This window comes from Echinococcus granulosus (assembly GCF_000524195.1).
Source record: "Echinococcus granulosus chromosome Unknown EG_S00073, whole genome shotgun sequence".
Taxonomy (NCBI): Eukaryota; Metazoa; Platyhelminthes; class Cestoda; order Cyclophyllidea; family Taeniidae; genus Echinococcus; species Echinococcus granulosus.
The window spans coordinates 1-18,272 of NW_020170453.1; the positions used below are offsets into that span (position 1 = coordinate 1).

The following is an 18,272-nucleotide window of genomic DNA, read 5'->3' on the forward strand; positions in this document are numbered from 1 at the left end:
TAGGCAACTCCGTAACAAAACTTTTTCAAATTGTTCATGGTTAGCGACGCATCTATTGTTAGTGACTTTCCTGCACATCACGGGATTGGGGTGGTTGCCAAAGATAGACATCATTTTCAGCCCTTTTAATGAGTAGTCGCCAATTCTCCCATCTGTCGCATATGCACTTCCTCTGCGTACCTAAGGTTTACCGCTTAGCAGTTGATTTCGGAATTAATATCCTTTAAAGTCGGATTCGATTTCCACTGTACCAATGAAGACGAAAGAAAACAATACTTCGGCCGAATATGTAAACTCAATATGTAGAAGGGATCGTGACTACTGACATGGCCCAAGGCCAGGCCATCTAAATAATGTGCAATGGACATTGGTACCAAGTGGAGTCCAGTATTTACTAGGGGTTTCTTTTCTCTAACAAATAGAGCCTCTCCACCCAAAATATTGGCGTTATCAACGTAACACAGGATCCAACATAACGACGAGGCAAAACAACACAACAGGCAAAAATCTCGAAAATATTGCGTTAAGTTAATGGGCTTAAAATATGGTTTACCATTACAAATAAGCACAAACTGCGGCCAATTTGTTTCCTTTGAGAAATAAATTTTGACCTCTATAAATGCATATATAAGTACAAGTAATGAATGAATGCATACATGTGAAACCGAAAACCACTAAGTGGCAAACATTTCTAAAGACCCCCCAAATTAATCGTATACGTCGTACTATCGTGGCGATTGGTGGTAAAGACATCAGCATTGAGGCCGTGATCATTGACTTGATCCGATTAGAAGAGGCACAGGATCCAAACTCACGCAAGGGCGCAAACACCGTGTTATGGCAGCCAGGTGCGAGAATCACCGAATCGCTTGATGTTCACAATCTTTAGTACTTCAGACCGCGTAGTCGGCAACGGCTGGTCAAACCCGAACTTGGACTCCAACATTTCTAAAGCGTAGTGAATTAAAAAGGAATTTCCGCCCTTAAAAAGGCATGTGCTCAAAAGGAAAGTACTATGTAAACAAAACGCACACGTACACATGCAATAAGTGACGCAATACTACTGATATCACAAGGGAAGTGTCAAACAGTCTTTTAGAAGAAACAATCCCATTAATAGGAGGTCCGAGTGACATCGCCACATGCAGTGGAGGTGGCACCTTTTTGTTTGAAGGCACACCTCTTGGGAGTACTGCCCAATATGGACGTCGTCTTCATCTCCTCGTAAGGCGAGATCACCGATTGGTTCCACATGTCGAATTGCCATGATGTTGTGGCAAAGTAGGGTACTCGATCAATTGTCTCAAAATTAGGGAAGAAACAAAGAAATATGTGAATGAAAGGCAAGTAAATTGTTTTGTGACCATTCAAACTGCCTTCTCTAGTGGAAATCGCAAAGTCTGAGATTTTGAAGAAGGCTTAGAAATCATCTGTCAATAGTGACAACTGCAGTTCCAAAAGAGGTGCCTCCACAATTGCGCTCAATGACTTACATTGGATGGTTTGAACCATTCCAAGAGAATGATAAAAATCCACTCAATCATCCATCCGATTGCCACTATAATTCCACATACTGGACCCAGTCTTTGATAAGCCCTAAAAACACAAGGCCGAGTTAAATATGCCTTAAGTAAATAGTCCACAATGAGAAACGAAATGTTCATCAAGGTCGAATGGTCGAAAAAGTGAGTAACCTACATGACATTTTGGATGGGATCAAGTACCTCACTTGGAGCAGAAAATAGAGCGACGTACGCAATGCTAGCGTCTTTGGGAGTGATACGCGGCCGCGACATGGCTGCTTGATAGGCGATTTCAGTGCGTCGAGTGACATCACCCCAGGTGTAGCATAGGCGGATCTGACGATGGCGTTGCCATGCCATTTCAACGGCGGAGGCGGAGGGCCAGGAGGATGACTGGCTAAGCCGGATCCGAGGGCCACCCAGACCCATTGATGTGCCACTCTCAACCTCTTTCCTCTCGTTCATTCTTTCTAAGGAAACACTTCTCGATCGACGGAGTGATTGGCGTTGATTCGCGGCATCACTCTGCTTGACAAATGACATCTATTCAGCCAATTACGATGCAATCTTTGTACCATCACTCGTTTTTCTAGCCAACACTTTCCACGCACACACCATTTGAGCATTTATGAAAGGTACTTCACGATGGCATTACACGGGCCACGATTCAGCCTCTATGAGGAAGACATAGAGCCTCTACTCACATCGACATTATTAATTGTCCCGCAGACCCTTCTGTACACTCATTATAAAGCCTGATCACGTCTTCAACGGTCACTCGGAGCCTACATTGGTGGCTTCTTGGCGAAATTTGCCCAGCACCCTCCAGATCTTGAATAAGGAATCACACCAAAGTGCAACGACTCGTTACGGTGAAGGAAAGACATCCCATTTGGACGAATGAGTTTGCTCTGACTATATAGAAGGGGAAAATTAGTACTATGAGGGTCTTAAGAATACCTCACACCATCTCGTCTTTATCCTCATTCAACGAATGTCCCCAAGCAGATTGCTCAAGGCAAATATTCTCACCTCTCCTTGACACAGGCATTGCCTGATCGCACGATGGCATACGAAAGTGACAAGAGAGTTGGGAAACAAAAGGTGCGGTAGAATCGAGGGCACCCTAGGACAAGTCTGCTTGCTTGCATATTCAACACGTTTTGGGAGAATTCAACACAAAGACCCAAGGTAACGATTAAGTAGGGCACCTTTTCCACTTCCCACCTTAGGAGTTGTGCAAATCACAACGATAACTGGGAGAAGATTCCAACAAATGCGGGCGATGGGGTCATGATTATATAACAAATGTACCGCTTGTGACCTTCATTTTGCTGCTGACCCATCTAGAACCCGCAACACTTGCCTGAGACTCAATAGATACAGACCGAGTCAGAGAGGCCTCCTGCGACCATTGGAGACGCTGCTGACGAACCTCCTCAATCGCGTCGGCCAGCGTGGAAGCTAATCCCGAAGCGCTGACTGCAGACAATCTGATCATGTGTGGAGGCAGCACCTCAGGCACACCGCCTACTTTCGTGCTCACTACGAGGAGCCTACAGAAAGGTGAGAAGATAATCACTAAACATGCCACTTACCCGCAGCTCGCAGCCTCTACAATGGCAATGCAAAAGGACTCTGTGAGAGAGACATTGAGGAAGATGTCGCCGCAAACAAGGACCTGTGAAATCGAATGTTAGTGGATTAGCAACCTGATAAAAGCGAAGATGGGCTCATGAGGTAGGCCACTCACATCACGAATTTTGTGGTTTGGCAAGGCGCCCAACATCTCCACACGGAAGTGTAAGTTGTGTCGCTCTCTCATCTCTTCCAGTGCTAATCGTTTGGGACCATCACCACCTAGACGAAACACCATGCAAAGACGATCATAGCGCTTCCACCAATTCATTTAACGTACCTTATCCTTAACACAGAATCCCTGGTTACATTGAACCACAAAACAAACGAATGTGCCATGGCAAAGAACGCATCAAGGACTTTGAATTATGAAGCAAATAGACTTGTCAATAATATCAAATGCTGACTCATCGAAAGGGCACTTGACTATTGTCAGAACTCACCAATAATAAATCGAAGCTTAGGAAAGGTGGAGCACAATGGTGGAATTATAGCAGCCAATAAGTCTGCACCTTTTCTGTAAACCAATCGGCTGACGACGACCACGGTGACTAAAGACAAAGGAAAGAAGTCAAAAGTGGTTTACTGAATGGAAGAAGCTGAAGATATCTGTGAACTCAGACAAACATCCCTAGTTTAATATTCTAACACTATCTGTGGAGCATGATTGACCTCGACATTCTAAAATATCCCGCAATTTAGACTCGCATTAAGCTCATCTCAAAGACAAAGTCCGCATGGACTAATAACCACGGCAAGGTTAAGGTCACTCAAAGTGACATAAAATCATGCAGATGATGAATATCCTGGAACTGCAGTAATCCGGACAGCAGGCACGTACGTACGCACATTCACAATATCAGTATTGAGAAGATCGGGTTCCCCGGGTCCTATTAGTTGATTACTTCGGTTGGGATGTAAAACAAGGCCCAAACTCACGCACATTAACACCGGTCTGTAACAAAGGCGGAGGATGAATTGCAACATTGCCAATCTAGGCAAGATTTTACAGTCAAAGGTCTGCAGGAGATTTCTAAATATTTGCTGCCAAAGGTTATGCAAAATTGAAACGCCAAGGTGATACAAGCTTTCTATGACGCCTCATCTTTGGTCTCCAACTGTCTATTCAATTTCGCATGTCATCATGAGAATACCCAATGCCTTTATCAAGAAAGGGTAAGGATTGGCACTTCCAGAAGTGCCCAAAGGAAAATTCATTTGGTGAGTCTGAAGACGAGGCGGTATGAGGTCACGTCAGAAATAGGCTTTGCATTGCGTTGCATCGTCTTGTGAGAGCGAGAATAGAACCTTCTTCTACCCACTTTTTTACTGGTCCTGAGACTTTCGGACAAAATTTCTTTTTTACACATACGGGTCGTATCGCATCGCATAGTAATGGGAGGATAGAGGTCAGCTCAAAGTGTTTGGTCCTCCGCAAGTGAGCACTTCGTCTGCAGTCCAAAACAAACACACCTTTTGGAGGTTATGCCCAGATTGTCTCAGAAGTGCGCACGGAATAGATCCTTTGGGGATGCCCAACGACGCGTACATTCTCTCAACGACGATTCCATCACAAAAGCCATCTCTCGTCACAACTCATCAAACAATGTACGCGCGTTTTTATAACCTACGTCGAGATGCCATGTGGCACCCATTCGCTTAACCACTTCTCCGTAGCGGTCACTGACACCCTCGCAATTCAGAAATGGGCGTTCCTTCATGTGGTGCACCCATTTTCGGGTCCCACCACCACAACAAGACTGTTAGTTGCAAAATTTGAGTTCTAGATGGTGTATTCTGCTTCCGCATACCATACCTTCTCGGGTCATAAAACAAATAAGCTTGTATTACATTTCTCACATTCAACCGGTATTCAATAAACGTGAAGGTGAAAAAGACGGGAAATCAGCATGACTGATTGACGTGCATTTGCGCTCTATAATGAGTATGCGTAAAAAGAAAGCTGTACGCAGTTGACAAGTCCCTGGTGATTTCCAACGCGCATTCCAGGGAGCCTTTTCGAAAACAGCATTAACTTTTTTCATGTGATATTAGTGAGCGGTGGACGGTACTCTTTGTAATCAACCGTATGGGCAATTTACCATTACTAATAGAAGAGGCACCAACTTTTGCAGTCAAATCAGAGCCGGCTTTAAAATAAGTAATGCCACACTGATACGCCTTTTCAACAATTAGATTGCTTTTAGTCACTAACCAAGTTTGGCATAAGTAAGGTGGTTTCGTGAACTCTTCCCATTCGTCGAAGTTAAATAAAAAATTCCACTCCAAAATCCAGTTTAACCTCTTCCTAACAACCATTCAGTGCAGAGCTTGACCCACCACTCAACGGTGTGACCGAATAGCCAGACTCCATTGCTCCAATCTTGTTCCAACCCTTTTCAAATGAGCCAATCGGCATGGAGTTTAGACCAATTAACCGGTACGCCAGATGCACCAGCTGGAGCAATTTAACTGGTTACTCTGCTCACTATTATCTGGATCACGGCGGGCAGGATCAGGAGTGAAAGCACGGGGGTCGATGGCGTTGGGAATGACGTAGACACGTTCTGGTTCTATGCCACCACGCAGCACAGTGTTCTCCTTGGCCACATGAGAGACGCATATGAAGTTATCCACCACGTTTAGAGACATAAAAAGCGCACGGTTGGCGAGGATGGAGGAGAGGTCAGCAAACCCGAATAGTGAGTGGTCCGTAAAGAGAGCACGCAGACCGAGGGCCTTGGCATGCATCAGAGACTCCAATGCCAATGGGGAGAAGGCCTGACAGAAGAAACAAAGAAGTGCTCATGTTGTCTAGCCGTTCACAGAAAACTGCTACTACGAACAAAAAGAACCAGATGTGAACACATTTTATCACATATAGTGCATCCCGGTATGGAATCAATTTCTTTTCACCTTTCAATTGGATTAAAATTAAACTTTTAAAAATCGTTTTCAATCTTTTTGATTAAGAATTAAAAATGTGATGATTATGATTGGATGAGTTTAGACGAGATTTAAAAGAGCTTTGTAACCCTTCTCCTCATGTACATCTTTTCTGCGTTTGAATAACCACCGCCACAATTCGCCATCCTATTACACCGAGACAGTAAGCTTGCCCATCAGCTCAACTCTAGCCCTCACTCGTCTCACCCGCTTTGCATGCGTTTATGCGATTGCCTGATGCTTGTGCCAAAGCAGGTGACATCCATCACTTGGAGGAACAGCATCGGAGAGAGTAAAGAGGATAAGGAATGAGTGATGGGCATTCGAAGTGCGCCTGCTGAGGAACAGATTAAAGTCATCGAAATGTGGGAAGAGCACCGCAAGCACTTTATTTGAAAGAGTTCTATGATGCCAGGTCGACCATTTACTCCTCGTTTTTCAACCGTAAATCAATGCTGAGGCTCGAATCGGCGAGAGTTGTGCAAGGTAATGCAGTTATCGACCGCATCCATGACTTCATCTACCCTTCAAAACTTCCAAAAGGCTATGCCGAGTTCTACCCGAACGATGTACAATGAGAAAGCAACATCAAAGTGATGCAAACACGTACCGAGTGACCATGAACCACATCCACACTTTCGCGGACCAAAATATCGCGGACAACTGTTAGGCCACCAAACACAGTGACGAAAACGGTTTGGCCGTAGAACGAACGATATGGAATGTAGTAAACCTACCAAAAAAAGGATGGAAAATAGGACAATTAAGAAGAATCACAGCAACACTCATGTACTGTTTTACACAAGGGTGAAGGACGATATGATACAGTTGGAAATGTGGTCTAGAGAAATCTGAGCTTAGTTGGTAACTTCATGATGATCCCATGCGTGTGTGTGTGTGCGGATCAGATGAGTCATTTTGGCTAAAACAGGTACAAAACCACAGTGCTTCACACTTTAGTGGCAACGGAGGCGAGCCAGTCATGCGGCACAAACAACACCACTCGTACTGTAAAGTACGAGATGGATCTTACCACAGTGCATTCGTGGCGCTGAATCACTAAGACAAATGCATTACACTTAACCGATAGCCTCCTAGCATTAATGCTTATACAAACGAATAACGGTCAGGTGACAGCCTGGACGAGTACGAGGATTACATGCACTACTTCTCCCTTGCAATAAGCCAAGTCGACGAAAGGGATTCAATAACAAAAGTACGGGATTAAGACAGAGATACCTTGAGACCCCTGGGCATGTAACGAACCCCTTGGCGTTGCCAGGCGTCACCATAAGCATGGGTGATTATTATCACCCGATGACCTCGTGAAAGTAGATATTGAGATAGTTGATAAATGTGATTCTCCACCCCACCGATATTGGGGTAAAAATAGTCACATACGAGACTAAAGTGAGAAATCAGGCAAAAGCATCCGAATGGGCGACAAAATTTAAATAGCTAAAAAACATTGCATGAATTTCACTCATCGAACTAGTCACTGATACAATTTGAAACATTTTCGAAATGAGTAAGCACAAATTCCAAGTTTGTAAAACACCCTGCCATGGCAACCAAAAGCCTAGCAGGAGCTATCACCGTTGCCATCCCCCTTTCATTCCCCAACCCCTTCCTCATTTTCGCATGTAGTCCGCTACTTATCTCATACTTTTACCCAAAAAAGTTGGCATCTACCATAAATGAAAATATCGGTAGTAAGTATCTCCACATTGAGCCTGCCGATCCTCAACTGCGCATCTTTTCACGGATCCATTTTCAAGTATGTGGTATAGCACCCTATGTCATGCCGTTGCGTGACGTTAAGACCTCCACATTAATTCTTTCTACTCTCCTGACTGCTTCACAACTAGAAGTTTGGCATCCCCATCTCCTTAAAGTAGGTGGGTCTCAGCTCCGATTGTTCGGCCTCCCTCACCCAGTGAACAATTTATTGCGGATATCCCCGTCTGCAGTCTACACACGCACCAACAAAAGGTGTAGTTTGGTGGCTGACTCAACCCCAAGTCCAACTACTTGGTTACTTCAGTCTCCACAGGTAGTACATTCTCATCGCGACATGCCATGCCTTGGAAGTGTGCAGTGAGCAATAGCAATAAGTGAAGTTTTCATGGGTACAGCCTATCAGATACTCGTTCGCTAACCAAACAATGCATCACAAAAGACAACACAAGTAACACCTTAACGTGGGGCTATAAAACTCACGCTACACCCAATCATTGTAACAGTGGCACATCAAAAACCGCACAAACTTTCCGGCGGTAATGCGATAAAAGACTCAGAGTAGGAGACAATAAAAAAGTGGGAAACGCTTACCCAATCGTCAGGTTTCCCCTCGTTCTACGAATTACTTCCGCACCAAGCATTTCGCGTCTACAACAAAACTACGCGTTTTTAGGAGGACAATGTTCACACCCTTTGAGGAAGACCTGTTTGCGCCAAACTCAAAACGATAGCAAAGGATTTCTACTTTGAACATAGTGAGGATGAATCGAAAATTCGAGTCTACTGCCTGGCGATTGCTCCTTTCTGAGGGCAAGCACTTCGGAGCACAGTTCATTCCCAGTTGAGGCTTTGCAACTAACTCCGCCAATCGGCGGGCTCATCAAAGCCACTTTGAATTAAATGATGATCTTGCAAACAAAAATCCCTCTTTGCATTACGTCAAGCAGATAAACCAAGTAAACGATGAATAATTAACAAAACATTGAAGAAGGAAATAATACTCGCAAGTATATTTCATAACTGTACCAAAACTGTAAGAATTGACATCAAATTGTAGTGGGATCAGCAAATAAGGCGGAATGAAGAGATGGTAAAGAAGCTGAGAAGCTTTAGACGCCAGACCTCTCGATGATCAGCAAGGGCATCGTAGCACTGGTCGGGCACGAGGTGAATTACGCTCCATCTGATCGAGTAGACCCTCTCGGTGGTACACGGCCATGGGCCTAGCACACTGGTCAGTGTCTGCTTCGCAAAGGCTACGCTGACAGCCGATTATGCCCACCACCAGTTCGGTGCATCATAATGATAGCGCCCGCTGCGGAGCTATTCAGCAAGCAGTTGGCCTATTCTAGGATTCCTACAGCCGACTTATCTGCTCTCAACAACTCGCGGGGCAGCATAGCTTGCTTGCTTGTTTGAGACGACAAGGGCAAATCAGATGACACACCTTCCCTGAAATGATATGTGGCATATGTTTGAGGAGCACGGTGCGAGCCTACGACTTCCATAGATCCGACACGAAAGCTGATGGCTTGACACCGCTGAAGTACGAAAAGTGTATGTTAACTTAAGGCATTGGCTCCCACCCACGGACCAAATGAGCCAGAAATTAGGCGATGTGGATTTGCGCCGACTGCTACGGTTATAAAGGATTGCCGATAGGCGCAGACAGATGAAGAAGTGGCTGATGGTGTTCGAGGTGGACAACTGAAGATGTTTCGGAATCCTAGCTGACTGTAGATTTTGTAATTCAGGTGGTTTTGAGGATGAGTTCTCTCAGAAAAGCGGTTGAATGAGTGGAGCTGCTATAGAGGAAAAAGTTGGTGCTTGATTCCTCGAGATCATCAATGATTCGGCAAAAAGGCAAAACTGGGGGGGGGGGGGGGACAAGGAGGTACGAGAACAGTTGCATAAATGAGATAGTTAAAGAAGTCGGCAATTACCGGTAATTCCTCAGTTTGAAAGGCCTTATGCTTTTCGAGGAACTCCATGTTGTCCAGCATCGTAAGGGAAAGCAAAGCGGATAAAGGAAGACCAAAGATGTGGTATGAAATCCGCCGAAACCTCTCCAGCCATGCATAAATTATAAAAAGACCTGGGAATAACGGGTAAAGGCACGTTGCCGCCCAAAACAGCACGTTTATTGAATCCACTACTGAATAAAAGGTATAATTACAGCTCACAAATGATAAGGCATTCTTACCTGAGCAATGTGTGAAGTAATATCGAAGGCAGAATTACCACTTAGTGTTGTCCGGTAATGCCTCCATGCTCATCCGATAAAGCCCCATTAGAAGTACATTCCCGTCGAATTGAGGTCCAAAACATCATTGCTATCAAGTAGAACCCATTATACACTGGGATTTTTCCATTTAAGCAACAAGACGAACCCGATGCAACTACATTTCAAGATACTTACGTGAGGAATTGTCCAGCATAACAAACAAACGTGAATAAGCTTTGACTTTGGAGACAAAATGTCCTTAATTTACTTTATTTCATTTTCCACATTTAATAAGGCAATATGTATGTATGCATCTACACATCTTTGGGCGTTTGTACGTCCATAAACATAAATAAAATGGAAACAAGAATGACAAAACACTTTTTAAAAACTACTATGGTTTACATGTTTGCTTTTAAAGGAATAAATAACTATTTCCTGCTCTGCTAATTCAGTACATGTGCAAGACTTCAGTCTCCTCGAGTGTTACTATAATCATCTTAACTGTCACGCAGTTACTTTTTTAAATATTTATCTTTATGAACTGTCCCAATCTTAATTTTTAAGGTCACCAGGTACCTTTTTGAATGAATGGTTTACTGTCGCGGCTCCAGGTGTAGCATTGTGTAATACGATAGCGGTTTATCCCTTTGGCATTGGTGAGGCGCCACTTTTGTACTTTGAATTAGCCCCCTTGTACCTCACTGGGTGGGCTGGCCTTCTGGGCCATGCCAATAGCCCAGATACCTTCTCTGCGCCGAATGTATATTCTGCCCGAGTATTTTGTCTTCTTTCGTCTTCAGGGAGGCCCAGGACGCTACAATTGGGTCCTTCTGAGTTAAATCGCTGATAGTAATAGTGAATAAGCGGGAACAAATTTTTGATGACGCGTGTCTGTGCACGTCTTCACGCCTTAGCCTAGAGTCGGCAGATGAGTGTCAGAAGACCCAGGAGCCCAATATATTTGCAGTAAAAATTAATAGGCATTCAAGGTGAAAGGTGAAGCAGAACTTCATCCTTGTCCCCAGGCCATATTTGAACATGTATTCCTTGACGGTTATGTAGTGCTTTATGTATCCAAAGGCCAAATCTATACGCTTTTACTCTTCTAAGTCGCCTATTGCAGCTGGCGCTATGCGAAATCATAGTTTACAAAAGACTTTTAAATTTTGAAAATAATTTGATAAAAAATATCTTCTTGGATTGAGTCGACTTGAACATAACCTCGATTAGTATGACTATTTGAACGATACAATTGCTGGAATACCGTAATGAATTTTGCTGTCAAACAAGCAGATCTTAGTAGTAAGCGTACTAAATAGCAAAGTTGAGCAAAATTTTTCGTCTCTTCAGGGATGTAATTCTTTTTGTTCACATATGCAAAGCAAATTGACTGAACAAGTTCTGGTGTCCATGTGATGCTAAATTACAGGAAGACAACCAATGGGCTCCCAAACTCACGGAGGTTAGTGTGAGACGACATAACATAACTACAGGCTGATGACAAACTTGGATTTAATTCGTTAAGCACTGAGTCAGATGGCAAAATAATTTACCAGTTTACTCTTGTTTCTCTCACATTACACATTCCATCTGTTTCCTCGCAAAAGATGGAAAGAAAGGGCATAGATTTCACAACAGACACTCCTAGACTCAAGAAATTGTCAGCAACAGAGGAAGAGCAAGTATGCATTGACGATGCTGTAGATGTAATATCCGCATTCCGAAGGGCTTGCTATATAATATAATCATCGTCCGTGTTGTCGTCATCAACATGTTCCTTCTCTCCACCTAACTTGGCAAGCACTGCGGTAGAAACCTGGGAAGCCAATTCTTCTGCTAGTGCGTAATGAGAGGCCTCTTTCTTCATTTGCCCTTCAAAAGAGCTATTGTTGCAGGATCCATATTTTTCATGCAATCCTAGTGTCCTTTAAAGTTCTAAAGTGCAAATGTGAGCAGTGGATAGAAGAAGCAGAGACAATTTGTTGAGGACGGACGTGAGGTGAGCAAGTGAGCAACTCCAAAAGTGACAGTCATCGCGGTATGCGGATGTCAAGCCGAATTACGCCAACAACCGACCAGTTCCTCAAAGATTATTGGTCAGTGTGAGGTCGGGTCCGTTAATCCTTTTAGATAGTTCTATCGCATCTCAGTTGAGTCCGAAGATTCACACCTACATATCACCGCCCTACCTTCTATCTTTTCCTTTATTCTTTTTTTTCAATTTCCGACCAAGATATGATTTAACCTCGAAAACACCTGCCTTTAGCTGAGCCTATCCCATTACCACTTTCTTCCACCCAAACTTGTCTCTTGTAATAATCCATCATGCATTTTCCCATTCCCCTACCTCCAAATCCATCTGCCTGGTATTGGAAGATTCTAAAGTGAATAGCCCATGATGCCAAATGGCAGAGTTGGACTTGACAAATAAGGTAAAGTTGTTTTCACTTAGTTGACGAAGGCGACATGCATTTCTTCCACGTACTTACATATTCTGGGTGATTCCACCAAGGGTCCAAATAGCTCCTAGCATTCCTCGATAGAATTGACGAATCAAATCGAATTGGTTTGTATTTCCATGTTAAATAATGCCAAGTTCGTGATGGAGGCATTGTGTATTGCGGATCAAATACGAGGACCCTCGCTCTATGCTCTTATCAATTGCAGAAAACAAATGATCATTTATTCTATCAGATTGTCAGAAAACTGTATTCACTACCCATTGATTGTCTCTAGCAAGGCAAACACATGGAAGAGGAGAGTAAACAATCATCGTTACCCCCAGGTGGCCTCGATGAATCGTTGATGTTTCAAGCATTTAGCGCCTAGGAGGGTTTCGAGCTCGTGTTTGATGGGATTGAAGATAACTGACTAGCCACCACAACTTTGACTTGAATGTAAGCATAAATAAGCAAAGCTTTCCACTTATGCTACAGGGCAGGACCATCAATGCGCTGATTCAAATGAAGAGCTGACAGTAAAGTATCATTCTCACACGTTGGATAGACTATTCTTGACCACTTACAGAAGATTCATAGGAGTACAATTAGAAGAGATGACTTTTTTGATTAGAACAATGGTGCGTCCTGGTGGTGGACGTGATGCAAATAAAGACCCAGCTCCAAACGCAGACGAGGATGAAGGAGCTGGGCGAGATGGCATTGAGACTGCGGATGCAAACGGCCAAAATTTGGACCTCTTCGCCTTGGAGTAGAGAGCAAGAGGGAGATTCAATGAAAGGAATGGGGGAAGGGAGGATGGGGTGTAAGTAATAATGCTAAGGCGAAAAGAAAATTTAGAATGTTACATGACAGCAACAAGTGGAAATTTATGCACCGCATAAAAGCCAAAACTTTCACAACTTAAGGCCGCGAAAAAAGGAAGTGGATGATTGAATGAAGGAAAGAGGGATGGAGAGGATGAGTAGAAGAAGGAAGCAAGTAAATGCGAAAATAAGGGAAGCAATCCAAGAGTGTTGCGTTGTTCTCTGGCCAAGTCTTCTTTGGCCTTAACTGAAAGAGATTATTAGCAAAGAACTGACACTCATTTGTAATGCTCGCTGGCAGGTAGATTTGTATGAGAGACGTAGGAAGCAGAGACGTGGAAAGGGAAGTTCTATCGTTCTTTTCATAAAATAGTTAGTCAGTGCACGTACTTGCATAACACTTTCATACGTTTTGATACCTATTTTTGACGATGGCAAACAAATCATGCCACAGTTCATTTTCCGACCTTACAAAGGCATTATAGCCTGATGAGCATAGCTGGATAAGGTAGACGGCGTTTGTGAGAGAAGCGTGTTGAAGGCGCTGTCACTAGATCCCATTCAATAATTGGCGGTGTACTTCATGACAACCAAAGAGCGTCGAAGATGAATGCACAAAGTCTCGTTCACTGGTACACTGTTTCTGTGCATTTTTGGGCGGCGTTTCGTCGAGATGACTGAGTTAACACGAAAACACATGGCAATGTAGCGTAAAAGTGCGAAAACGGTACAATGAGAGAAGGTGAGAAAATGAGACAATCTGACAAGCGAAACGTACCTAATTGATGGGAATTTAAACACTGCTTACTCTAAGGCAAGAGAGACTGATCCCACCCCTTCCCAGGCTTATCTGACCCTGTCACATTGGCAGCCTCGGCAGATCACATCAAACATTACCTCCGTCAGTTTACTCTTGTCAAGTTACAGTGTCAATGCAAGATTCGGGTTAGATCATTTTCATTTACCCCGAAAAAGGAACTGTGTGTCGAATGTTATTCGTTTAAGCAGAAAATACCGGAGATGCTACTGTTGTGAAGAATTGAGAAACTACAAATTAAAGAACTTATCAGGCTTTTAAACTCCGTGTGCAATATTCAAGTTGCTCTGTCTGTATGCGCCACGTTGTATTCCCTTGCGAATATATTTTCTTCGCTACTTCTATTCACTGAGGCTTTGTTGGGCGATTTATGTAGTGAGAGTTTCTTGTTGCGTCTCAGATATGAATCATTCTGAGGGCAAAAATGGGCGAATAAAAAACTTTGAAGGTGAAAATTTTGCATTCCAGTCGGTTGTATGGTTGGTGTGATCTATGTAACTTACACAGAGGTGTGATTTTTCCTGCCCGAGTTGTATGACACTTCGACTAAGAATGATCAGACCAGGTCCGCTAATATGCTGCGATTGCTATTCAGAAGGATTGGTGAAATGACATCTGACAGTCAAAATGGTAATTGCAAACCCCTATGCCATTTGAGTGAACACAGCTGGTCTTGCACCGCTTCGAATTCGCTTTCAATTAACTAATACACAATAATAATTGGAAGCCTCAGCGTCCATCGTCAAATTCCGCATTAATCTGTTGCGATTACCTTGTTATGCAACAAATTGAGTTGAGCTAAGTTGTCCGGGTCACTACCTACTCACCTGAATCACCGTCCACCTATGCAGCTGCCCACTCGCCACTAGGACGAAAACGATGAAGCACCCGAGTCTGCTCTGAAGACGTTGCAGGAAGCACCAGTGTAAATTAGTTTTTAATTGTTAGTTTACGCCGTGTTTGGCCGGCGATATGCATTGACAGAACTCCGATGACTCCAATGTGGGATAAGCCAGACCCAAACCGTGGCTACCAAAGTCCTCACGCCATTGAATGAACAAGTGAGCATGGACTTTTATCTAGTATTCTGCATTTCACCAAAGAATTTGTTGTTGCACAACATTTGTCACTACGTTAGGCGGAAAACGAGCAAGGTTTGTGTGTGTAACTTGCAACCATCTTCAGGTCTCGCTAAGCGAATGAGCAAGTTGCTTGACGGGTGGAACTGAGTGCCATAGCGGTGGGTGTTATTCATGGCAAAGGATGGTAGCGGGGATGATCTATACAGAAAGAGCGAGTAGGGACATGCTCTGTCTTTTAAAGTAATCATAGCTAGACTTCCCAACTGGTCAACCTATTAACGGTGGTCCCCTCTTGCGTCAAAATGAGCTGATTGGGAGCTACAAACCATTCCTGTTGCAGAAAAATACATAGTGACCCGATCTTAACCACTGAAAATGCAGTAGCACCACAGATTCCATATAATATAAAATACGCTCATCATGAACTATCTCGCAGCCCTGACTTAGCTATCCCATTGTCATTCATCAAGGTGACAAAACACATTCACATATCGTTGTGCCACCCGACGAATTAAACTCCTTATCTTGCGTCCTCAGGACAAGATTTGAATGTCAGCTAGACGGTCAGCCTGTCAAGAGGAAATCAAGCAGTCGATTGCTAAGACGATCAAGAACTCTTGACTGCTCAGGTGACACAGGATAAAAGACTCCCTTTCAGAACACCATTTTGGTATATGGATGTGTGCGACGCACAATTGCACACTCATAAGTTGCTTGTGAGTTGCTATCGCCTCTCTCCAATCTCCCTCTTCACTCTCCGATTGACAAAGCCGAAACAGACCTCTCAGCAAAGGATCAATCCAACTCTTCGACATTCCGCGAGTTGATCATGTAACGCTTTATCATTTTAAGATGCATTCGCATTTTAAACTAGTGGAACCTGTAGAATTTATTTTCTGAACCTCTTATTACAAATACGTGGAACAAGAAAGGTAGAGGCTTTATACTGGGAAGGTTTTCACCTCCTAATCTTTGCAAATGGAGAGCTCCCATTCCATCATCTGTTATTGCACACTTCAACGCACACGTCTTAAGAATCACCTTTTACTCTATTCACATTGCAGATTCGATGGTTCCACGTCTCCTAGTAACACCACTGGATCGGCGGACTCCAATTCGTACTTCTTACATACAGAAGCCAAACACCTGTCTTCACTCTCCCTTCCACAATGGACTACACCATACCCTAGTCGACTCCATCACCGCCCACATCACTCATCACTCACCATGGCTCTTCAAGAGGTCCCTCCATTCATTCATGACAAGTGAAGGAATCTATGTGCCTTCCTTCATACCATCGTTCATGCTACATGCACTTGTCATAGTCTCCCTCTCGCACAAGACCTGATTCACGTTATCATCCTCACTCACGCTTCATCGATTATGCCTAACAGTCTTCTAACTCGCACTTCATGCTCACTACTGCATCATCGTCACCACCTTGCAATCGATGCTCCGCAGTCTTCGGACTGACAGGCTCAATAAACCATCGAATTTATCCACCACACCCTCCTCTGCTCTCCATTACTGGCTTATTGTAGGGTAAGCGCTGTCAATTGGGCTCAATTACTGAGGTGTCAATTGCCTTGCAGAAGGTAATGCGCGCCTTCGAGCTACAAAACTGGCCTCTAAGATGCATGCTGGGCGTATCCTCAATGTAGCCTTGGTCTGGTAGAGGCGCGTGTTTATCCGAGTTATTGGTCGATGGATAGAGTGTACGACGGAATCGAAGTAGTGCATGACCATTTTCATACTAGTGGAAATATAGACTGACCAGGGAACACAGCAACCATCTATCCGGGCTTTATCCTAACACTGTTGCCATGGCCGAGGCAAGCAAGCAAGCAATGTGTGAGTACTTCTAAATAATACCAACATCACTCTCATCACAAACTCGAGAGTAGTTCACGTAGGTTCTGTTCACACTGCGATCTTACAACGTGGATATATCATCCAGCAACTGCTTAATTCCAGATGGCAGGATTGCGTAAATTCGTAACTCTGTTGAGAACAACGTACTTACACATATTGGCATTTTGTAATTACTCCATTTGACATCTGAATTGCTAGAAAGAGGACGCCATAAACGCCAGCATGCAAAAAGCCAGGTTTGGCAGCTCCTGTTGCAAATCAGTTCGAGATCGGTGTGACAGACAGATCCGACGATGACCCTTAAAACAATACCAGTCTCTTTAAATAACTGACACGTGCATATGCAGTCAACTACTCAAGCATACCTGCACTACATAGGATTGAAAATTAGGTAAAACAATCATGTTGCATTACGATAGGAAAGTAATTCAGCCAGCAGTATGCGCCACCATCGTGTCGTTGAGGGTACATTAATGGCTGCAACCAGCAAGTAATTGTGTACATCGGCATGTACACTTGTATGCATTACCACCTCCTCAGTACCGACTCAGGTGCTACATCATATTAGTGGTAACGATGAGAGGGTAGGCGAATAGATATGCTAGTAGATAGACAAGTGAATGCAAAGTAGCTGGGCTCTCTTCCGATTGCTTTCACTAGACGACAAACTTGAACGTCATGGGACATTGTCCGTGGCAAGCTCATAATGGAAGGATTATCGAAACCACAAATAACCTAGAATTTCTTTTTATTTAATCACTTTCAGTTTCAGCGCATTGCTTGTGTTCTGCTGAAGGACAAGTGTGGACTTTAGCGGAATAACATATGAACGTTATGAAAGTGTCCACCATAGAACTGAAGACCGAACGACCGAGGCCACGTCCTTCCTACCAGGCTACTAAGGTGGAAACTAATCTCACGAGGATAAAAAAGAGATGATGCGATGCAGGCATGCACACATGCATACATGCGGACCGAGCAGCAGAAGCAGCAGAAGAAGAACTGGAGTTGACGCAGTTAGGCCGTAACTCATACTCCAAAAGGCCAACGCGTGATAAATGGTCAACCTGTGTAAGCCAGTAGTATGTATGAATGAAGATCTGGGACTTTAAACAGGGCTCGCCAATTACCATATTTTTGCCACTTACATTCGGTTATGAAT

General features: G+C 43.8%; 2 protein-coding genes across 2 annotated transcripts; one reads left to right on the forward strand and one right to left on the reverse strand. All coding sequences in view use genetic code 11, as the record gives it.

Moving 5' to 3' along the window:
- Positions 1–1,113: 1,113 nt before the first annotated feature.
- EGR_07225 (N-acetylglucosaminyl-phosphatidylinositol biosynthetic protein) lies at positions 1,114–9,850 on the reverse strand (the record flags this gene model as incomplete). The annotated part of the gene is made up of 12 exons (XM_024496474.1): positions 1,114–1,302; positions 1,494–1,596; positions 1,699–2,066; positions 2,866–3,079; positions 3,122–3,204; positions 3,277–3,383; positions 3,605–3,712; positions 5,651–5,942; positions 6,718–6,840; positions 9,209–9,388; positions 9,438–9,554; positions 9,791–9,850. 12 exons carry the CDS (start codon positions 9,848–9,850, stop codon positions 1,114–1,116), a joined length of 1,944 nt encoding a protein of 647 aa, XP_024349059.1.
- Positions 9,851–13,150: 3,300 nt separating this feature from the next.
- EGR_07226 (hypothetical protein) lies at positions 13,151–16,711 on the forward strand (the record flags this gene model as incomplete). The annotated part of the gene is made up of 3 exons (XM_024496475.1): positions 13,151–13,284; positions 16,303–16,503; positions 16,564–16,711. The coding sequence occupies 3 exons, from the start codon at positions 13,151–13,153 to the stop codon at positions 16,709–16,711; spliced, it is 483 nt and encodes a 160-aa protein (XP_024349060.1).
- Positions 16,712–18,272: the final 1,561 nt, after the last annotated feature.